Source organism: Bacillus rossius, chromosome 5 (genome assembly GCF_032445375.1).
Source record: "Bacillus rossius redtenbacheri isolate Brsri chromosome 5, Brsri_v3, whole genome shotgun sequence".
Taxonomy (NCBI): Eukaryota; Metazoa; Arthropoda; class Insecta; order Phasmatodea; family Bacillidae; genus Bacillus; species Bacillus rossius.
The window spans coordinates 81,653,139-81,678,081 of NC_086333.1; the positions used below are offsets into that span (position 1 = coordinate 81,653,139).

The 24,943-nt window shown below is 40.1% G+C and overlaps 1 protein-coding gene across 1 annotated transcript in view; it reads left to right on the top strand.

The window, feature by feature from the left end:
* The first annotated feature begins 6,135 nt into the window (after positions 1 to 6,135).
* LOC134532320 (circadian clock-controlled protein daywake-like) overlaps positions 6,136 to 24,943 on the top strand; it is an 84,877-nt gene continuing 66,069 nt past the window's right edge. Inside the window, exons 1-3 of the mRNA XM_063368739.1 lie at positions 6,136 to 6,220; positions 7,261 to 7,382; positions 8,958 to 9,076. Of these exons, the coding sequence (XP_063224809.1) occupies positions 6,136 to 6,220; positions 7,261 to 7,382; positions 8,958 to 9,076 (326 nt within the window). The remainder of the gene's footprint in view (positions 6,221 to 7,260; positions 7,383 to 8,957; positions 9,077 to 24,943) is intronic.

The following is a 24,943-nucleotide window of genomic DNA, read 5'->3' on the forward strand; positions in this document are numbered from 1 at the left end:
TCCCCTAAATAATCATGCGAGTTCATGGAAAACCATGTGTATAATGTTATATTTGAAAGACTTGTGCAATGGGAGTGCATGACTTGATGTAAGCTTTGTTTGTTGACCATATTCCTGTTATGACAACAGCAATTTTTTTTTGCTTGATTTGTGTTTTTGTCTTTTGGGTATTTTTTTTTTAATTTTCTTCTACAGACATACATGTGCTTAGCAATGGCGTATGTCTAAAAGCTTACATCAAGTCATGTGTATAATGGTTCCCGATTCAACCAAACTCGGCCACTTTCGCCTTCCCATCTCACCTTCGAGAAATGATAAAGTTTACTCTGACCTCTTCTTTCGTAAGGTGAAGTTTCAGGTTCGTCCCTGGCTTCAGAGGGGGGAGGGGAGTGTGTGTGCTCTCAGATGTCGATCACTGGAGCAGTTTCCTTCATCCTGCCACGCCATTCCCACGGTCTGGACTAACCCCCCTCCCCCCCCTTTTTCCTTCCCCCGACTCTTCGGCGCGGGCCAAGATATTAATTAGCGGGAGAACTCTCAACTGCCTTGAAAGGGGTGAGTTTGATATTAGTTAGTGTCTGCCCATCACGGTCTTGTTACCACACCCTCAGCCCCTGCTGTTCCCGCCCACAGACCCCCCTTCCCCCCTCCCCCGTGCCTCACCGGGCGAAGGCGTTCACGTGGGTCGCTCCAACTTGGCTGCAGTTAAGGGAACGCTCTTAGACGCTGCCCCGCCCTAATTGAACTGGCGAGAATGGGAGCTCTTTGGAGGCAAACCTTTGGGAAACTAATTCCCCAGCTGTCTTTCGCGGGCATGTCACATGCATGTTACGCATGCGGTCAAAGAGGGAAACGGTTCCAGATAACTGTTCTCCATTACTTAGCGCCTTCTCGGAATTAAAACGTTTCAATTAGCGGACACTCATTCGGACAACTTGCAGGTACAGAAACAATTAGAATTCGTGTTGGTCTGATGATTATATATTCATGTTTGTAATGCAAGCGTGAATGAAAACATCTTAGTTCATGACAATTTTAGTTCCTACTGAGATGCATGAACGCACAATGTACGGGAAGTATAACTTCATCAAGGCTCCTGAAAGTGCTCAATTGAATGTGAACTTCTTTAATTTAATTTTTTGTTCATTACAACTTTATTTTTTTTTGACAAACCCATAATCCAAATGCATAACAATATACCTGTTATAACGAATCACAAGCTAGATGTAGTAAATAGTTGTGAGCTTTGGATGGGAAATTTTAGTTTAATAAATAAACTAAATCATATAGATAACATTAAAATAAAAATATGGAGCAGGGTTCATGATATTTAATAGAAACAACATTTCGGTAAATATCATCGACGCCATGTTTGTTCTAGCACAATGCAGGAACTGTTTTCACCAATTTCAATATAAAAAAATGTATGTGTGCATTTTTGTTTACAATTTCATTGTTTCATCAATTTTATTTTCATTAGTTCAAAAATGAACCGCGCACATAGTTGCATGTCTTGCTTTCGAACGCAAATGGACGAAAAGCGCACAGAGCACATGTGCATTGGACTTCACTCTGTTAAATTTCCGTTGCATGCTGGGCGCGAATCACATTGCTAACCAAAATGTTACCTTCAATGCGCAAAAGTAATATATTTTCTAAATTTTAACATGTCTTATAAAAAAGTACGATTATTGAATAAATACACAAACTCGAATGTTATATTTTCAAGCACTAATCAGACAGCACTCAAACATTATGCGCGTCGGTTCGTTTAAGGCATTGGCTAACAAAATGTTTAAACTAAAAATAATAACTTTTTTTTAAATAACACCCTCAAACACCTTTTCTTTCTGTTCATCATAGTATGTACCAACTCTTTGGTCACATTGTTTTAAACGTTCTTTCGAATTAAGCTTTAAAAGATAGTAACACTTAGTTCACAGCCTAAATAAATTTTAAAATAAAGTTCACATAAATGATGCAAATATGTATCAGTCTTTCTTGATTAATCTGAAGCAGAGCGCATGCGAAAATTATTCATCTTTAAATTTTACATAGAGTAAATGTTTACATTTTCATACAACACGCAAAAATATTTAAGTTGTAGTTAAAATTGTTTAGCAATGTAAAACGTTTGGCTTTAAAACTACAGAATCCAAGAAGAGAACTCTTTTGAGAATATATATTTTTTTGTATCAGATTCTTTGAAACCATGTCAGGAAATGTAATACGTTCCGGAATAGCATTTCATTCCGAGCAAACATTTCAACTGAATGCCCCGGGCGCCTGTCGTGCTACTCTCGCGAGCTTTCAGGAAGAACAAACTTCGTTTCGGTGCCTCGCAAGCGAACACGGGAAAATAAAAACAAGCAAAAATGCTATCTGAAAAGTCAGTTTTGCAAATAGTTCTTTAATTTAATATATTGTTTAATTTTGACATAATTATTAGAGATTTACTTTACCGGAGACACAAATTTTAAAGTCACGTTACCATGAAAAAAAAAACTAGTAAAATTTGATGTCTAGCCAAAAAATAAATTTTCCACAATTTAAGGTCATCATAAGCTTGAATGGCCAAACATGATCAAACTCAGCGTTAGCTACAAACTTCTCTTTGGTTCCAATGATTTTTCTTTCAGATTCCACAATATAATTTTTGTTTACAGGTTACACATTGTTTACTTTCTATATTTACTTTGATTTTTGATACACGGTTTTTTTCTCAAAACATCTCTCTACGAAGAAATAGTATTATTCACAATCCACTACGATACACAAGACGTATCTCATCTAAAGCTGAGCCAGGGAAGAGACAAAGTGTAAAGGGTTTCCAAAGGACTGCGAGTGAAAAATGACGAATGCTATTTGTTTCACATCCAAGGCTTGTATTGACTTACAGTGCTTGGCAGGTGGATGTGATTGGTGGGCACCAGCGGATTGCTGGGCGCGCAGCCAATGAGGAACTGTATCAAGGTCACGTGTCGCTGGGTAGCTGTCCCGCGGCATGGCAGTCCCATGACGTTACAAATCATAGTTGCGTGCAAACATGAGTACAAGGAGCGCTACGGACAAAACATTGAAAAGTATATTTGTAAATTCAAAGCAAACATTTTTTTCCAAAACCTCTTATATACATTTAGAAGTTTTATATGAAGTTCATTTGAAAAAAAAATATTAGTTAAGGTAGCTTAATGAGACTTGGTGATCCAGAAACATTCTCACATCAGATTGGTTAGCAGTTAAATGTCAATTTCCCCGGAGGTCGTATCCATAGTTGCAGTGAGAAAATGAAAGTTGAAAAATAAGAGAAATCAGAATGCGTTAAAAAACATTTGCCATCACTCACTGTAAATATATTCAAACTAAAGGTCAAAATATTATAAGAAGTCTACGATAGTATTAAAGTAAATAAATTCAAATTGAAATGTATATAATTTTTTTTAAATATTTTGTTATTTCTACTCTAACTATTATTTTTTTTTCCGATATATCAGTATCAACTAATTTCGCCATGAATATAGGTAATTGCTTCACAGGTGTTACGGAAATACAGGTATGCATTTTCTGACCGTGTAAATTCAATATAATAATTCAGTGTGTAGATACGTAACTTCGCAGGGGTTCGCATGCACACAAATGGCGTCAGGACACCGCCTACGAGGAAGTGTCCTTGCAGAGCAGGATGCTCTCGGAAGGACATTAGCCCCTGGCGTGAAGACAGGCGCTAGCCTCCTGTCCGCCACGCCCACTTACAAGCTCGTTTACATCCACGCAGGCGGAGTAAAGAACGACTTTGGAATATTTTATGCTGAGCCACTGTCACATTAAAAAGCGAACCTAGTTAGACAGCACCTCTCTTACGGACATGAAGGGACCATGCCTTCCTATGTTGACGGTTTGTTTATTGAAGTGAAAACTTCTATAGGAAGGTTTGGTTAGGGAGTAAATTCATGTAAGTCGTCATCGATATGGTCACGTGACGTGATAATTTTTTTATGTTTCAAGGATAAATTTTAATTTATTCTATTTTTAAAGAAACTAGTTTTTTATTTTATCTTTATTTTCCAAGGAAATTTTAACGTTATTGTGTGGTACATATTTAGAGTATTGGATTTTTTTAGTATATATTTAAGTTGAGGTTATGTTTTATTTTTGTTTATTTATTTACGATGTAAATTTCTTCAAATTTCAGGTTATTGATTTATAATAGATAATGTTGATTATTTGTAGATTTAAGTCAATAATTTTTTATTCTTTCAATGAAAAAAAACTTAAATTCTTCTAGTTTTAAAGTTATTATTGGTGGGGGCAAAACTTATGGGTTCGCGTCACCGACATGCTAGTGATATGATACCAAAATCATTTTCTCGCGTACATTAGACGTATAAATGATTTCATATAACATATTTAAAAACAAAATTTTAAGTTTTCACTTCTGTCGACAGTCCCCATGACCGACTTCTTCTTTTTTTTTTCATAGTTGGTGCGCCCGGGCTTCACTTGGGCAGCCTACAGGCTACAGCCTACAGCCTACAGGCTACAGCCTACAGCCTACAGGCTACAGCCTACAGCCTACAGGCTACAACACACAGGCTTCACTCTCGCACTGACCCTCCTCGTGAGTACGCCACTGTCGCGTCTCGAATTTTAAAATATATTCAGTGGAATTTTTAAAATAATAAACCCATGAAACAAAACAAAAAGGTGGGGGTGGTCTGTAAAGTCAGTTTATGGACGATAATTTTACGTGATAACGTCATAAGAAAACATTGATGAAAATTTGCATACTTTTTAATTTTCAAATATTATTTAAAGTTTTTGCAAATTTAATTTATAAATTAACTATAGAAATATACTGAAATCAAATCAATGTCAATAAATTGTTTTAAATTGCTGCTTTTAAAAAGCCCGCCTTAACCTGTTTGATATTATAGAAGATTTTCTCGCACGGTGGTTGGCCGGTTCTTGCACGCTCGGCTCAGGTGGAACGTGACAAAGAGTCATGTTTTTTTCGTGCGTGCAGCCGGCGTTCATCGATTTATAAGACATTATCACGTCAAAAATGTTTTTGACAAAATTAATAATACAGGGAAGTAATATTAACCAAAACCGTTGTCTTGAATTTAAAAGATTCACTTTTGTTTAACCAAAAGTACTGTGTGGAAATAGTGGTAAAGATTATTATTACGGTAATACCAGTGCAGATCCGAAAGTGTCTGAAGCATTGACAATGCAGGAGGCGTTGCCATGAATTAAGTAGAAGAAAGCATCATAAATAATGTCATAGCCGTTGGCGTAGAGATCATTGGGAAAACGTGGTGTTGAAATCGCTGAAAAATATTTAATTAAAATTCTAACTTCTGAAAGAAATCTTTTCGAGGTGAAAACAAACCCCTCTAGGAGGATCCACCCACCAATTGTCACCGCTAGCCACCTCCGATGGTCCGGAATCCAACGGTCCTGAAAGCCTGATGGTCCGGCACCACCTAGCGATGTACGTATTTGAGCCAACTACGCTAAGGTGGAGAAGTACGCACATGGTGACAGTCGGGAGCGTTCGGCGCTGCTCGTGTGTTCTCGGCTCCATCAGAGCGCTTTCTGTTCTGGCAGTGGCTGCCTGGGCCGCTGGCCTGGGCTGACGAGTGAAGTCATGCGCCCCTGGCTAATAACAACCCAGGAGTGTCCAACTATAACAATGCGGGCCGCAAGGCCCAAGCACCCAACTCCAGCCGGGTTGATTTTTCAGCCCCGCCCAACTCTTCTTACTTTGACCCTCTTCCCTCTTGTCCAGTAGTTACCTGCTTGCTTAATACATGATTTGATCTCCGCACGACCCGGCCCAGGGTTTTCCCTGTGTCTATGCAGGTTTCACCTGGGTCACATTAGTTAGCTTTAAGCCAGACTTTCAATGGGGCGTCAGTCATGACGCCAATCGCTGCCATGGCTGGTCAGTAAACCCCAATTAGCACATGATGCACTCGCCCTTGTCCTGCATGGTTAAAAACCCGCATGGTAGAATGTATAGGCTTCAGGCCTGAGACACACTTAGGTCCTTCCCTAACCTAGACCCTCCCCTTACAAACGTAGAATAATTTATGCTGGGGAAAAAAATTCTTTCAGGCCTGTGTTTGCGAGATGTGCATTCTCGTGTTCCTGCTGAACACCATCTCGCAGAAGTTTGTGCTCTACAACTCCGCGTTTGTCGACGAAGAGATGGACCGTCCGTTGATCAGGCTTTTTGTTTCAGGTAATCCGGCTTCAGAAAAGTCCCGGCAGTGCCGAATTATTAGAACTTTTCTTTTTTATTTGGGCTTAACTTCTCTCGACTGCGCGGCCGTCAGGCACGACACACATTAGGTAGCGGCGGAACGTAGACACGATCTTTTTTATAGCCCCAAAGGAAAAAAAAGTCTTAAGGTGTTATGTTAGGTGAACGAGGAGGTCAACGAAAAGAGACCTGTCGTCTCGACCATTACGACCAATCCAACGGTCAGGGACTTTGACGTTCAACACCACTCTCGCACAAAGAGATCCCAAATGGGGAGGGACTACATCCTGTTGCCAAATGAAGTTTACATGTTCACCCTCTACTTATTGGGGAAAAGAGCCATTCTTTCGCGCTGCAAGCGAGAAAAAAACAAAGCAGTACTTGCGCATGCGCTTAACTAAAACTGTTTTGAGTGAATCTTTAACTTGATGTAAGCTTTTGGACACACGCCATTGCTAAGCACTTTTACTTTAGAAGAAAACTAAAAAATACCAAAGAGACAAAAACACCAATTATGCAAAAAATTGCTGTCGTCAACAGGATATGTACACCACATAATATTCCATAACAGGAATATGGTCAACAAACAAAGAAAAACAAAGAAAAATAGACTAAGAGAACGAAAAAAAACCCGCAAATGATGACAGCACAAAGATATTGAACCCAAAAAAATTCAGCACAACAGTTGAAACGAGACAAAAACACGAGAAAACGAAAAAGACGAAACAAACACAATACATTTCCAAAACAGAAACAAGCTTGTTTCAAATATAATATGAGAATCTTTAACTCTTAAACGCTGACAGTTGATATTATTTAATTTTATAACTGGGGCATTCTTTCATGGATGTACTGTAAATGCGAAACAAAACCATTGTATATACACTGCTTGTATCTTTGCTGCACAATCCAGGTCATTCCTCAGGATCCTTGGCGCGGATTAGATCCTCATACTGAACCACGTGTCGACGAACCTTGACACGATCTTCCAGGATGTCGACTCCTGGTGGTGGATGCCGGGAAGACTCCAGACATTCAAGAATACCCCGAAGCACAAGTACCGGGCGAACAGTTCGTGTCCCTTTTCTCAATACTGGCACCTTCGACGAAGCCCGTAAGTGGTCTCAAAATATCGCTTCAAAATTATTATTCACAATATTCTGTTGGTTTTTGTATTATTTCTCAGCACTTATTTCAATGTTCCTTGAAGATTGGTTTCTATAATACGTATTTAGTTTCGAAACTTGTTGACTACACGTCTGTTTACAACCAAGCCTATTTTATTTTCTTAATGTCTATTCTGTTTCTTATTACATTACCATCTAATTTTGTTAAAACATAAGTTTTTAGTCATTACTCCTTGTACAACTTTGTCAAAGAATTTTTTTATGCTCCCCTACTCATGTGACTCGGTACAGAAAAATAGTCATAAATTAAACGTTGAATTAGACGAATAAATAAATCAAAATATATAAAAGTACCCTCATAGTATTTTTTTTAGTTGGGCAATTGCCTTCTGTGATCCATGAAAGGCCAGTTTCTTGACTTATTTTCCAACATATAGAGTAGTGTTACTTTAAATCATAACTTTATCCTAAACATGCGTTTTGCAGTTTCTTGATTCTATACTTTTCATGCAAACAATAAGATTGCGAATTGGACAGTTTTCTTAAAGAACGTGTATTAAAAACACACTAATGAGCAGTTTCAGGCGATGTAAACAGAGAAAAATGTTTGTTTGAATCAAACAAATATTGTTTTATATGTAGCGAAACAAATAGGCCTATTTACTTGCTGTAACAAAATATTTTGTTAGCTTAGCTAAACTTGGTAAGTAAAAAAATTGATTTGTTACACACCTAACCAAATAAACAGTTGAGTTGACAAAATCATTTTGGTTGGGTCAACAGAAACTTTCCTACTACAAAATATTTGTTTGAATTAAAAAAATATATGTTTATTTCGCCATATACAAACAAATATTTAATTGAGTCAAAAAACATCCTTTCTCTCAGTGTAGGCTAACCCACAAAAATTCTTTTTTGACGTGACAACGCCTAATACATCGATGAACGCCGGCTGCACGCACGAAAAGGTGTCCCGTTACGCATATTGTCCCGTTACTCTGTGTCCCGTTAAGCTCATTGTACGCTTGCGCCGCATCTATCTCTCTTCCACTCGAATGGAACAACCATCGATTTGACTTTTTCGAGGCACATTAAACTTGAAACACTTCCATTCGTTTCCTACTTTTCCTATCATCGTCCTATCCTTAAAAGAATAACACAGATTGGAAGAAGTTAAATAGCAAACATGTATAAAAGTTATAGTTAAAATAATCTCTTCGTCAAAGTAATAAACATATTTGAATTAATGAGTGCAAATAAAAAGTAAATTTATCAATTAAATTGTGGATTTAATTTCACTCCTTCTTTGTATCCATACAAATATAGTGATAATTCAATAATAAATATTCAATTTTATTCATAAAAGTATGCAATCATTTCATCAATGTTTTGTTATGACGTTGTCACGTTAAACTATCGTCCGTAAACCGACTTTACAGACAACCAATATTTTTTTTTTTACTAAGACGTTGCAGTCAGAGCAGTTCCGGACGCGGCAATCTTGCCTTGGAACCGGAAAAGCCCCGGCGTGTGGAGCGCTCTTGTGTCGTTGTTGCTCGCAGGAGCCGCTCGTCCAGAAGACGGATTGGGAGCACCACGAGACCACGAGGAAGGTTCCCGCTCACATTCGCCTTAATAACGGCTCGGTGCGCGGCTTTGTAGGAGGGGAGGGGAGGGAATTGTCAGCTGCGATTGGCGTCGCCGGGGACTGGGTGGAGGGAGGGCGGAGAAGATTTGGAAGGAAAAATGGGACGAAAGACGTCGAATCTGATCATGCCTCTGGAGACAGGAAATAAAAAAAAATTCTAACTGAAAGAAAAAAAAAAGTAGGAGTGGGGGAAGGAGGGGGAAAGAGGTGGTTTTTTCTGCTGGAAACGGAGCATCACGACAAACCCCCAATCGACTGCATGCGCCGATGTAAGTCTGTCCGATGTCCTGATACATAATTCCTCTTTCGATACACGCACTCGAAACATTCATGCTGTGAATGCAAGAAACGAAACCATAAAATCAGAATATTTTCTTTAGCGAACATGCAGTTCACTGCACCAATCCAATGGCCTATTTCACAGATTATGGTATTTTTGGTTGCATTTATTGCTGGGTATAAACTAAATACAGAAGTGGCCAGTGAAAATCCAACTTAAGAAACAGACAGTTTATTTAAGTCTTAAAATTAAATTCATATTTATAATTTCCGAAAGAAACCAGTTTCATGTTCTAAGGTTTTACTCCCGATTGACTGACTGACGTGGTGTTGGCGTCTATGTTGAATATCCCCAAGACAATGCTAATGGACCGCGGGGTAAATGGCCAATCCGGTCGTGACGTCAGAGCAGCGAGCACCAATGAACAGTCTCCGCGTCTCGTTCACGTGATCGGACGTAACGCCTGAAGAAGGCCATTTAAAACCATATACGTCTTTGGTACTCACGAGTTATATTCTTACTTATCTTTGGACTTTACTTACTGCTTGGAACAACTGACTCACTAATTTGCGAGATAAAGTTTATTTTTGACGTGACGTCTAATAAATCGATGAACGCCGGCTGCACGCACGAAAAAGTGTCCCGTAACGCACATTGTCCCGTTACGCTGTGTCCCGTTAAGCTCATTGTACGCTTGCGCTGCATCTATCTCTCTTCCACTCGATTGGAACAACCATCGATTTGACTTTTTTGAGGCACATTAAACTTGAAACACTCCCATTCGTTTCCTACTTTTCCTATCATCGTCCTATCCTTTAACAGAATAACACAGATTGGAAGAAGTTAAATTGCAAACATGTATATAAGTTAGTGTTAAAGTAATCTGTTCGTTAAAGTAATAAACATATATGAATTAATGAATGCAAATAAAAGTAAATTTATCCATTAAATTGTAGATTTCATTTCACTCCTTCTTTGTATATATACAAAATATTGATAATTCAATAAAAATGATTCAATTTTATTCATAAAAGTATGCAATCATTTCATCAATGTTTTGTTATGACGTTGTCACGTTAAACCATCGTCCGTAAACCGACTTTACAGACAACCAGTTTTTTTTTTTTTTTTTAATTTTTGTTTGGACCTAAACCACTGTACAGAGAGTTTCTACGTGGCATGCAAGTAATCACTAAGGGAATGAAAGCTATGACAGAGGAAGTGTGTTTCTGACTTTATATTCTGAGTGACCTTCTCCGAGTAACACTGCGTTAGGACAACTCGCAGCTCGCAACTTGCAGACTACGCCAAGCGCTGTACTCAGTGTGCAACATGATACAAACTCGTTAAAACCTCGAAGTACTTCACACCTGACACTTCAAGGTCTGCAGCTTGTTTGATCCATCACGGCTTTATTTTTCCTTGTTCGAAAAGTCACGCCAGCCATCTGCGTCTTCCCGTTGCTGACTTTTTTGAAAACTGGTTCGCTTCGCCTGCAGTCTCCACTGCCTCAAGGTTCTCGGGTGTCATCAGCAATGCATGCAACACTGCGCTAAGCCCCAACCGCCGAGGTTATGTCTGTGTTCAACTAACTTTTCTATCACTTTTAGTGTCCTCACGTCCATTACAAGTGGATATTGAGAAGTAATGAATATATTGGAGCACTTATACCACTTGATATATAACTATGTTTATGTGTGTTACGAGAACTTTTGAGTAACTGCTATGGGCTGTCGTATTACTATCGACGAGGCCAAACTTCCGCGACACTTGCCTGGCGGGTGTTACAGAAATCAACAACCAATCACGTGTGAAAACTAAATTACAAGTCACCTTCAATCCGTGATGTTGAGTTAAAAAAAAACTTAGCAGAGAGCCCAGGCACGAAGTTGGACTCTTAACAGTGCGAAAATAAACACGGGCATTTCTATCAGCTTTCGATATACTTTCAACTATAATCTTATGTAACAACATTTTATCAAACATTAGTTGGGTGTATAGTTAATTAAAATTTAAGTTACCTCAAATTGCTTGTAAATTAAATAAAGAAATTATCTGATACCCAAAATATTTTCAATAAACTATAATTATATAGATACATCATTATCAAGGCCTTAATGTGCATAAAATAAAAAATTGATTTATTCAAATTTACTACTAGTCCTGACCATCAGGATTGCCTTTCGAAAGCCTTATAAGCCACTTGTGCAAGCTAATGGTGCTTTCAAAAGTAATACATGAAAGAAAATTCATTTTATAATGCTTAGCGATAATAGTCTTAGTTCAAGTCTCTTGAATAAGGGCGTCTATAATTACATTGCCTTCTTCTGTACCATTTAGTTTACAGCAGTAGATGAAAATGGTTAAAATTTAAGATTTTATTAAAATTGTTTATGTTAAAAAGTTAATTCATAATCGTGCGATCCATGCTAACAACGAATGTGCACATCCCAGCGGGTGCAAGCATAAAGAGACTTGGCAACATCGCTTACAACCGAGAACCTTTCACTCTTCCCATCATCCGTTCCGCCTATCAATCCATCGTTGGAGGCTTGGACCGGAATAGACAGAGCTTCTTCCTCGACCACATGCACCATTCAAGACACGCGATGTTCGTAAATGGGCCATAGTGATGTAGGGACACCAAAGCCAACAGAAGACAGTGCGACCTCCTCACTCGAGCCACTAGAGGCTGCTGGTTGCAGCAAGGAGGCAACTAGGGCCTGTGTTGCTACCAAGAGGTCACTGGGGCCTGTGTTGCTACCAGGATGTCAATGGGGCCTGTGTTGCTACCAAGAGGTCACTGGGGTCTGTGTTGCTACCAAGAGGCCACTGGGGCCTGTGTTGCTACCAGGAGGCCACTGGGGCCTGTGTTGCTACCAGGAGGCCACTGGGACCTGTGTTGCTACCAGGAGGCCACTGGGACCTGTGTTGCAGCCAGGAGGCCACTGGGGCCTGTGTTGCTACCAGGAGGCCACTGGGGCCTGTGTTGCTACCAAGAGGCCACTGGGGCCTGTGTTGCTACCAGGAGGCCACTGGGGCCTGTGTTGCTACCAGGAGGCCACTGGGACCTGTGTTGCTACCAGGAGGCCACTGGGGCCTGTGTTGCTACCAGGAGGCCACTGGGACCTGTGTTGCTATCAGGAGGCCACTGGGACCTGTGTTGCAGCCAGGAGGCCACTGGGGCCTGTGTTGCTACCAGGAGGCCACTGGGGCCTGTGTTGCTACCAAGAGGCCACTGGGGCCTGTGTTGCTACCAGGAGGCCACTGGGGCCTGTGTTGCTACCAGGAGGCCACTGGGACCTGTGTTGCTACCAGGAGGCCACTGGGGCCTGTGTTGCTACCAGGAGGCCACTGGGACCTGTGTTGCTACCAGGAGGCCACTGGGGCCTGTGTTGCTACCAGGAGGCCACTGGGGCCTGTGTTGCTACCAAGAGGCCACTGGGGCCTGTGTTGCTACCAGGAGGCCATTGGGGCCTGTGTTGTAGCCAGAAGGCCAATGGGGCCTGTGTTGCAGCCAGGAAGTGCTTGGGGCCTGTGTTGCTTGGACGCTCGGAGGACCGGCGGACTCGCAGCTCGCAATAAGACGTAATCCCTCGCGACCCGGCACAGAGTCTGTGCTGCGGATCAGCGGGCGATGAAGAGAGATAACGAGGTTCAGGGGGACGAATCATCATCTCAGGAAACCGTGCCTTCCTTGCTCGCCTTAAGGCTGGACGACCTGCAATAGTCGTGCCGAGTTATGACCAGGACTGTTACAAGCGTTGTGAGAATGGGGTACTTTGCTAAGCGGTGAATTTTTCAATGTTTTATCTTGGCTTCAAGGGCTTATATTAATTTGCGTTTCCGCTCTATCCTCATTTGCTTCTTCTACGAATAAGAAGCAGTTACAGTATAACTTTGATAGGTTTCTCAAATTTTGTACACTCTTCCTGGGCAGGTCAAATAAAATCGTCCAGTGACAAGTAAATCAAAACTGTACAGGCATTTGAATCACTGTTTCCCTTAAATTAAACAATAAAATCCTGTCGAAAAAAATTTGGTTGTCTGTAAAGTCGGATAACGAACGATAGTTCAACGTGACAACGTCATAACAAAACATTGATGAAATGATTGCATACTTTTATGAATAAAATTGAATCATTTTTATTTTAATAATAAAAGAATAAATACTTGAAAGTATACTAGTAATCAGATTTTTAAAATGCAAGAATAAATAACCTTTATTGCTGAAATTGTTGTTGTAATAAGCAATGAACACCACATTAACTTTTCACTTAAAATTATAAACAGTCGACGAAACAGTTCACTTGTAGATGAGTTGTAATTAATTTTAAAAACTGGCGTTTAGCTATAAAGTTTAAATATAATTATGAACAAGTTTTCATATGAATAAACTGTAATATTGCATATTATAATAAACGTATGATTATTGTCAATATTAGTGATATAAATTATGTTTATAAACTTTTCATGTGTACTTATATCAGTGAGGTTATTCTACCGTATGTTTGATTTATTTACAGTATAAATAACAATAAAAAATAAAACTTATGTAAACTAGAATGCATCACATAAGAAACTAAAAACTGTTGATCAATAAACTTAGGTTTAGAAATAATTTTCTTTATTAAAAAAATATTTTACCTAATGATAAACATACCATACATCCCTCATATGAAATTGCATTGAAAAATAAGGATCACATACAATTTTATATAACTCAATCCATCATGAAGGGAGCTTACAAAATTACCAGAATACAGAAAGCACTGTGCTCTTAAGAGTTATTGTTATTTTGCAATTAGGAAGCCGGTTTACCTGCACTATGTTATGTAAAACATAATATCTCGAGATTGCAACACTATAACACGTTCATCATGTTAAAGACTGATCATACTAGAATATAAAATATAAGAAGTGTAGGTGACTGAAATCATTAAAAATATCATCCGGCAAATTGTTTAGCAGGTTTAAAATGATATTTTGTATAAAAAAATTATTACGCTTTATTGATTAATTATTATATAAGCCATAAAATTGCACAGCAGACAGGTTTACTATTGATTTTTTTAAATGTTGGCCTCAGTTAAGTATGTATATTTCAACTAAAGTGTAAATGAGACAGAATTTTTTTTTGTAACAATTTGGTTTCATTAAAAGAATAAACATACTAAACAGATAACGATTAATTTTAAATAATGGGTAAAAATTTATCCAATTGATTAAAATTCTGTAAGGATACAGGCAGACTTACCACAAACATAATAAAATGAAACCATATGATTGAAAATAACGATACTATGTACAATAAAGGTATTCGCAGTGTTAATACGTAGATTTCAACTGTGCCTCGTTGTTTAACATGTAAACCTCCCACCTCGTAAAAGCTCAGAACTCGAAATGAGAGAAAAAGTGGGGGAACGGAGTAAAGAATGAAAAAGAGAGAGAGAGAGACAGGCAATCAAAATTTGTCTCCGTCGCGCATCATCTCGGCTGAGAAGGACGGATGAGCAGGAGAAAGGGGGAGGAGGTGAAGAAGCAGAATGAGATGGGCATTACGGAGGAGAAATGCCTCCAGCGACGGATCAGGGAACCACAAAAGGCGGGCGGACGAGGAAAGGGGAAAAAAAGTTTCGTCTGTTAGGGGCCATCTGTGGAGGAGTGGAGCACCTCCCCGCGGGGGCTTTGACCCTTAAGGGGGGGGGGTGAAGGGGTCAGGGTCACGTGTCACCCGTCAGCCGCACGAGCCAGTCCCGAGGGTGCCGCGTGGCGATCTCTGCTCTGCCTCCGACCTCCTCCTCTACAGGGTGTTCCCGACCCCTGCCTCCAACCTCCTCTACAAGGTGTTACCGACCCTCCACTCGGAGAGAGCCCCAAGAAGCGATAAGTTGCGAGAAGCACACCCTCAATATCTCCGAGGCTCCCGAGGTGACCAGTATCAACATTGATCGGTTGGTTACACAGTTGCTTTCCTATGAAGCCTCCTGAAATAAATAATCAACTAATTCCTCTCCACAGTTAAGAGTAAACCATATCTACCACCAGTGTATTTAAAACTGCACTTTGAAGATATATCTTTGGATTCTATGATGTATGCAATTCTAAAACACAAGATGTAATATTAGGTCTAATGTTAAAAGTTATAGCAAAATACTACTTTAAAAGGTGAAACTATTAAACAACATGTTTCGGCTGTGAATATCAAAACTTTGTCTTCTGCTTATAGTAAATGACAAGCTGTGCAAATTTAAATCACTCCAGGTTTAATTCTCAACTGGGAAAGTGGGAAAATGTGGCAGACGTTGCCGTGTGCTTGTGAATTTTCTCTGGGTACTCCCGTTCCCTTCTTCCAGGCATTCCGCTGAGGCTTCGTTCCCCATACCACAACCTCTCGCCGTCTCTGATAACCCGAGGTCGACGTTGCTAAGGGAACTACATCTTAATTCTTCACAATGAGTGTTAAATTATGACTTTAGTCAACTATTTAAAGATAAAGCACTTTCAGTTTGCCTAATAAACGATATGAACTACTCTCGTCTCACTCGCGGAACATTTTATAAGCAGTGTGTGCAGAGAAGAAAATTGTCTGCTTAAATATTTTTTTTTGCGAACCAGTTGCCAATAAATAGTTTTTAACACTACAACAAATACATTCTAAAATTGTGCAGAGGGTTTAGGATATTTTTGCACATAAAATACATTTTTAAAAATGATAATAATAATAATAATAAGTATTTCCTACAAAAATTAGTGCATATTATTTTAAAATTTTTAATTGATGTTTCATTCAAGCATATTTTTTTTTCAACTTTATAAAATATAATTTAAGATTCCAAAAATTGAATACATTTTGTTTCATTCTGATAGTTAATGTGCGCAGTTGATATTGAAAAGCTATTCAGGGAACGGTTTACAAATAACTTTTAACTGTTGGAGGTACTGGGAGATCACTACGCATAATTTCCCGGATAAGAATTCGAACTTAATATTACTGCGAATAGTAATTTGTAGTGGTACTATTGTACTTCGTGTAAATGTAGAAATTTACAAATATCTGTAAGTTTGAATGGGTCTTTCTGTTTAAATTAAAAAAGGGGGATTGTCTGTACAGTCGGTTTAAGGACGATAATTTTACGTGATAACGTCATAAAATTGCATAATTTTTAATTTTCAAATATTATGTACAGTTTTTGCAAAATTTAATCTAAATAATTTGTTTAAATACTATCACGAAAAAATTAGTTAAAAAGCCCGCCTTAACCTGTTTGATATTATAGAAGATTTTTCTCGCACGGTGGTTGGCCGGTTCTTGCACGCTCAGCTCAGGCGGAACGTGACAATTTTTCGGTGCGTGCAACCGGGCGTTCATCGATTTATAAAACGTTATCACGCCAAAAATAAAATAAAATAAAATAAAAATTTCCAGATATGGGATTTTAGGTAAACACTTTACAGTTTCAAAACTGGAAACACAGTTGGGTAGTTCCACGGAGTTGTAAGACCACGCCGACTGAGATGGCAGGTTTCGGCCGCGCCACAGCGCTGACGTGTGGTGGTCGTGTTACGTGTCACCTTCATGAGTGAACAGATGAGTGGTTCTCTGCGGCGGCCGAGTGCCTGCAAGTGCGTGGAGTTGAAAGGGAAGCCTTCATTTCACAGACGAGATAGTCACACCCGAAGTTCCCCGAAGTTGATGCTCGCTTTATTTCCCCCCCGTTCTATCACATTGTATAAACCGGTGTGGCATTAAATTTTGGCGGTCGATTAGGATAAGTTAGCTACATTATAAATACTTTAAATCATTTTGGATGGTTGGTTATATAAGGTAAGTATAGCTACATTAAAAATACTGTAAAATCATTTTATTGGTTGCTTAGCAAATAACTTTTTAATATGTAGCTATCCAGGGCTAGGAAACCGTTTACATGATTTCACAGTATCATTAATGTAGCTGTCCCAACCAAATCAACCGTCCACAGTGTTTTAAAGTATTCATAATGTAGCTAACCTAACCTTTTACAATGAACAAAAAAAAACCGAAGATGAACGATCGGGCGTTTGTCTCTCTCGTCTGTGAGAAGAAGGCTTCCCGAGCTGAACAGCAGAGCGCGCTGTCGGCAGTCGAGGTCGCCATGGCAACCGGAGGTAAGCCCTCGCGGGAGAAGCGACCACGGAGCGGGCACGTGTGTCGCCGGCGCTCAGAGCCGAGGAAAGTAACGAGGAAGCGCTGACTGTGGCCTGCGGGAGGGGGGGTGTGGAGGGTGGGCGGCGAATAGCGCGACAGTACCGCGCGAGACAGGCTGTCTGTTCACATCGCTGTTCACACGGCCCTTCAAGGTACGCGTCGCTCTCGTCCCTGAGTGGCCCGTGTGGAAGTGGCTGGTCGCTTCAGGTGGCGCGACGTTTGTGAGGATGACGTCACGTACTTCGATCTCAGGAGGCAGGGTCAAAGATGGTGGTGAATGTAGTTCAAGATAGTGCAACGTGTCCTGGCTGCGACAGAAAAACAGGCAAGTTACACACTTGCGTAGGAACAAACAAGTGTTCACATTATATTAACGTATATGTGCAAAGAAAAGCATTTATACGAACAGCGTAAGCTATAGGTGACAATCAAAAGATAGCCTTAAAAATTGCATTTATATTATTTTACTGAATTTTTATGACCACATGTGTATATATAGCATAAATAGCAAGCTGTGGTAAAATTAATTTACAGGGATCTTTATTCAATGTTATGTTCACATTTTTAACTCAACTACACGGAAGAAGGGGGGAAAAAAAACAAGTGAATACTACAATTATTGCCGTCACACAGAGTACTAACTTGACCTTGTGAAGGTTAAAAGCGTTGGAGGCTCGATTAAAAATTTAGGCCACGCTATAGCAAGTAAAGAATTCCCAAATAAAACACGTGAAATAATAACTTCGTTTCCAAATGAAAGAAGAAGAAACAAAACTACCTAATAGAAGACTGGCTTTGGATTCAAAGAAGAAACTGCCGAAGCTTTATGCTTCGAGATTTGCGCTGTATTAGGGGAAAGACGCGCACTATTAGGAGGTGGAAAACAGAAATACTCGAAACGTTCTAATAATAGAATTGGAAAATAAATGACAGACTCGTTCAGAACCCAGGGACGAATGAAAAGTCTCTCACAGGCAGTTTTGCATAGTCAACTGAACAAAACAAGGGCTGGATAAAATTGTAATGAGGAAAACCAAACGAACTCCTTTTTGACGTGATAACGTCTAACAAATCGATGAACGCCGGCTGCACGCACGAAAAAGTGTCCTGTTACGCAAATTGTACGCTTGCGCCGCATCTATCTCTCTTCAACTCGATTGGAACAAACATCGATTTGACTTTTTCGAGGCACATTAAACTTGAAACACTCCCATTTTTTTCCTACTTTTCATATCATCGTCCTATCCTTAACAGAATAACACAGATTGGAAGAAGTTAAATTGCAAACATGTATAAAAGTTATAGTTAAAATAATCTCTTCGTTAAAGTAATAAACATATTTGAATTAATTAGTGCAAATAAAAGTAAATTTATCAATTAAATTGTATATTTCATTTCACACCTTCTTTGTATCCATACAAAATAGTGATAATTCAGTAAAAAATGATTCAATTTTATTCATAAAAGTATGCAACAATTTCATCAATGTTTTGTTATGACGTTGTCACGTTAAACTATCGTCCGTAAACCGACTTTACAGACAACAAATTTTTTTGATCTTTATAACGGACCTGTCGTCGGAAAATACCGCAGGGAAAAAAATGTCCAGAGCAAGGGTGAACAAGTGGTGGTAAACAGGTTCAGATCCTTCTGGAGGATCGACGACCAGGCAGTCCTGACGTGAGACCAGGCACGGCGCCAGTTCGGATCACAGCAGCTTGTGTACCCTGCCCGTCCGGCCAGAGGGAGACAAACTCAGTCAACAGCATCGCTCCCCCATTAGATTATCACTCCCTCCCTCCCTCTATCAGCCCCTTCGCAAGCTGCTGCTCGCTTCGCGCCAATCAGAGCTCGTAATCGTCCTTTCGGAGCGCCCGAAGAGGGGAAGGATAGGGGGGGAACGGCGTTCCGTAACTCGGTTAGCACCTGCACCCCGGCGCGTTAGTGCCGCTCGCGCGCGCCTTAACGGCCCGGGTAATGGAGTCGTCGGCGAAGCCTCATGGGGAGCCTTCATTTCACAGACGAGAGAGCCACACCCGAAGTTCACCGAAGTTCATGCTAGCTTTTTTTTCCGTTCTATCACATTGTATAAACAGGTGTGGCATTAAATGTTGCTGTCGATTAGGATAGGTTAGCTGCATTATAAATTATTTAAAACATATTGGATGGTTGGTTATATTTGATAAGTATAGCTACATTAAAAAAAACTGTAAAATCATTTTATGGTTGCTTAGCAAATAACTTTTTAATATGTAGCTATCCAGCGCTAGGAAACCGTTTACATGATTTCAGAGTATCTTTAATGTAGCTATCCTAACCAAATCAACCGTCCACAATGTTTTAAAGTATTTATAATGTAGCTAACCTAACCGACCATTAGTTATCATTAGTTGTCCAAAATAAACATTCACGGACACACGGCAAACGAAAAATATGGCGGCGTACAAATAAATATCTTTGCCTTGTTTATGGTCTTTCCTTTTATAAACACCGCCATATTTATTTACAATGAACAAAAAAAAAAAAAAAAAAAAAAAAACAAGCGAAGATGCACGATCGGGCGTTTGGCTCTCTCGTCTGTGAAAGGAAGGCTTCCCATGAAGAGCGCCAGGACCCCCTCCCCCCTCCAACAAGCCTCGCCGCGGATTCCCAGAAGTCAGCCCGTCGGGGCTTTTCATTTGGGTTCACTTTTGTTTGCCCAGTGTTCGGTTAGCATATGGAAGTTTTGTTATTTCTTCTTCTTCTTCTTTCATTTAGAAACGATGTTATTATTCCCTATCACATATCAACGTTTATCTTTTGGTCATGGTAGCATGATCGTTAACATGGTGATCCTGTGGTGCATGATGCTTCATGTTTTAATTTATTACAGCGAAGGATACTGGACATATAAAACTCGAATATCACATTAGAAACAAACTTTGTCAGGTCTTCTAGGAATTTTCTCTGTATATTTTATAATCGTAATTCATTGTTATATGACAAGTTTTCATGTCCAGGATCTTTAAACGTACTAAACTAAATCAACAAATATCATGTACCACAGTATTTATGTATATAGGATCATGCCAACAGGATGAAAGGATAAACTTGGAAACATGATATGGAATTTTTGGGAAAAGGAAACGTTATATTATCTTGAAGTGGCTCGGCTTCTGGGCTGTAGTCGCGTCCATGGCGAATAATTTACCGACGTTTCGGTCGACATTTGAAGTCTCCATCATCAGGGAGCAGTTACCTGCTAAATACTGCAATTTCGACCGAAACGTCGGTGAATTACTCGCCAAGGACGCGGCTACAACCCAGAAGCCGAGCTACTTCAGACAATGGCCGTGAAAGCCTACGAAATTAGATCTTGTTACTTAAAATGCTGGTCAACACCTATTTCAATTCATTATTCCGTATCAGAATAACTTTCAAAGATTTTTTATGCCACATATAATGATGTGATTTTACCGGAAATTTGATCTTAAGATTTATAAAACTGATCCTAGAATATTTTATAATGAAAGAATATCAAGATATCCGAAGATAAGTTAGCAAAACCATCGTCGATATATAAGTTCCTGGTTGGGTTAAAAATATTTGAATGAGGGAGGACATCCAAAAAAGTAAATAGCTCAGGGCTCTTTTCCTATCACGTGACCGATGTGAGCGAACCATGTGGATCACCGTTCCTGTAAGAATTAAACTGAATTCTACGTGATGTAAGCTATTCATGAGGAAACATGGATAATTGTTTGCAGGGATCAACGGCGTCTGGTTATTTGTTAGTGAGGCGGAACACTAAGTGTGACGCAACCTGAAGCCTCTGGCGCTGTATCACCTCAAGTACAATATCTCACTTGTTAGCCGATTCCGGGTTCAGAACTTATTGGTTTTTTTTTGCCCGTTCGCCTTCACGTTGCGGTAGGCAACGGCGAGCCACTGCGGCATCACCTCACCCAGACAAGCGACGTCTGGGGTTAAGCCCGAACCTCTAGGCCGATCACTGAAGCAACGTCGTCAGAAAATAAACCGTTTAAAAATCGGGGTCACTGCGTGTATACCTTTCAGCTTGCACGGGCCGTCCATCTTCAGTCTCACCCTGCGGTCCCGCTAAGCCGCTCACGCGCGCAGCAGCCAATAAGGGACGCGCGCAGCATGCGCCACCTTAGCGCCGTGCGACACCCGCCTTAACTCCTCCCAGCCGCGCGTGACGTCATGCCCCGTCTGCCGGGCTGGCGAGACGCGTCCAACATGACGGCGCGTTTCAGATGCAGGTACCTTCAGAAGCACTGGCACTTAGGGTACAATACGTGCACGCAATTTGAACCATTTTTTAAAATTAATTGTTGACGTGTAAAGGATTATATATTTTATTACTAGTTTTGCGAAAAGCTTCTTCAAAATTTATTTGTATTTAAAGGCATTTGTTTATAATTAAGAATGATGACTTACCGCAAACAAATATATATATATATATATATATATATATATATATATATATATACACACAATTATCTTGCATCATTGGCTCTGAATATCTTTTGGCTTTTAAATCAGACAAACCAGCAATTTATGTACGAAAAAAATCTTAAGATAATTCGCCTGAACATAAATTCATGTTAAAATTATGTTTTTATTCTTATAAACTTTAAAAATATTATCTCTGTAGTGGGTCACAATTTTCTCTCGCAGTACATAAATGACAATACAACACAACGTTTTCTCTTTAAATCCAAGAATATAAATTTTTTTTAAATTTACTTTATTTTATTTAAAATTAATAATTACTTTTGACAAATGTGGCTTGGCGAAAGTTTAAAACGTATGTATTCCCAAATAAAATAGATAAAATCTTGTTTGGGCATGAGCCAATTAACATGCTGTGATAATAGCTAGAGTGAATCGTTAACTGTAGTGGAAACGTACTTTTGAAATGAACTTTAGAAATTCCCAGTCCGAGTCACGTGTTAGAAGACTCGCAACCACACTCCCATTACTCTTCTATTCTCTTCCTCTTTCCTTTCGTGTTCCCGCCGCCATATTCTTTAGCGCGCTCCATTATTATGCAACTCGGCGCTTTTATCAAGATGGTCTCGAAGCTCTATGCTGGTTGCGAACTAAGCGCCCGGCCATGCAGGAGTTGTGACCCAAGATTGTTATATCCAAGGGGGGGGGGAATACAAGTCTGTTCGCAGTGCGCACGAAGAGTTGTAGCGAAGGTAGCCTACCAACTTGGGCGGCTCTGAGTAGTTACTGTTGCTACTCGTGCTTACAAGCTAACTTCAGACACACACCTTGACTGCAATCGAACCTTCACCCACTGTCTCGTCGAACGAATACCATTTTCAAAACGATGACGTCCACACAAACTCAGACTGAAACAGAGAATGATAATTAGGTATGAACCTGGTTAAACATAAAGTAAAAACTGAAGTTTTTCATAGTTAAAATTTTTGATTATGTTTTTTTGCCTGTGGAAGTCTTTCTTTCGTTCGCCTTGCTACGTGGGTCCTTACTGTCTTCCCAGTGTTGTGTTAAGGGGGCAGTTTTCTTAATCATTATAATTGTGATTTTGCTCATGGTTTGAAATAAATTCATTAAAAATTTTAACGAAATTTTTTTTATTAATTATATTTATTAAATTTTTATTTTAATATATTTACATATTATTATTGCATTTAATTAATTAAATAGATTATTTTGTAAGTATGTAACGTGTGATTGAAAATACTTTTAAAGCTACTGTCGTGATCAGCGCCTACGGGTGCTGCAACCAGCGATGCTCCGAGGCACTCCTGGGAGGTAGATGACACGCAAGGCTAGGGAGTGACTCGCACAGAACAGTCCAGTTTGATTTTACCACCACGCGGCAGGAAGTTGTGTTCGTTTCTAGACAGACTTGCAAGAAACTTTCCAGGCCTAGTAGATGGTCTGTGCCCAGAGGTGTACAAACCCCTGCCTTGGAGCGTACAAACACTAGCTGGTGGAACTTGGTATGCATAAGCCCTAAAACACTTCAGTTTGAACTTAGAGTCACAAACAGACGTCGCGGAAGTGTGATGTCAACGATATTGCCTTTCGGGGAACGAGTAGTGACTTTGTAACTCGTGCAGCGAGTCGACGGGAGGGCACGACATAGCATAGGGCCGGCGAGTGCGGTAGCGAGGTTGTCAGGGCATCCCAAAAATAATACATATCTATGACCTCACACCATCTTCGGTTGCTCTGATGACTCTGGGTACTTTGGGTACTACCAAAACGTCCTGAGACGACGTCGGATAGCGAGTTGGGTCGTCACTCCACGCTACGAGTTTGCGGCGGAGAACGAGTGCTTGATAACTGAGTTGTAGTTGTAGAAGTTGTCACCAGGTGACGTGAAGATAAGCAGGACGGAGATCTCTAAGCACCCAAAGTGCACCCCGGTGAATCGGTCTCCATTGTCGCTGTCAGGGCGAGTGGTCTACTCGTTTGGTCTACTCGTTCGTAGTCGGTTCATGTACCACAACAAGGACCATGACACGCGGAAAGAGGTGAGTTATCTTTACTATGGAAGCGAGTTCAGTGGTGGTTGAAATCCACATCACATGATCTACGCTTCATTAACGTAACGTATTTGAGCTCCTTTTATGTATGCTTGTATTTATTGTCGGGCTATAATTAGGTCTCAATATAATTTAATCAATGATGAGCCAGAACTGAAATACTCTGTATGTGTCTTTTAAGTCTTGCTTGCGCGGCTCAGTAATTGTTTATGAGAGTGAAATCTAGAAATTCGTAAAGTTCGTAATGAAATGTAAAAGTGTTGCGTTGGTGTGATATAAAGTATATGATAGTCAATTCTAGTACCCCAATGAATGTTTCAAGTCTAGCAAGCACTTCAAGCCCAAGTGCAGGATCTGTCAGGTGTATGAACGGAGAGACTAACCTGCTGGGGCAGAGGAGAAAACAGAGTCAGCGACCTCTTGGCGAGCGATAGAGGGACGGCGAGAGACGGGCCTTGTGTGCGGAGACCCGTTGCATGGGGGAGGGAAGGATCCGGGTGTTGTGTGCGCGGCGGACGAGGAAGTAGGGCGACGCAGTGTGTCGGGGTGGACCATGCGCGGTAAGAGACGAGTAATGGAGTTAGCCACCGTCGAGCCAAACTCCAGTGGGAAGAAAGAATTGTGGACTTAAGGGCTCCGCCTTCCCGGACACACACACGGTGCGCAGAGCTTCAGGAAAAAAATGCGATTTAAAAACTACTCAAGATATCCGAGTGGGGTCCGCTTACGAAAAGCATTTAAGAGTTCGCTGAGGGCCGAAAAGTACTTTTGATTTTGGATTAAGTTTTTTAAACTGCATTTTGAGAAGAGTTCAAATGGCTAAAACGCGTGTTTTCAGAGTAAATTTTAGGCGTAAAACAACCAGTATAGATTCCTGTAAGCACTTAAGGGACTTGCATTAC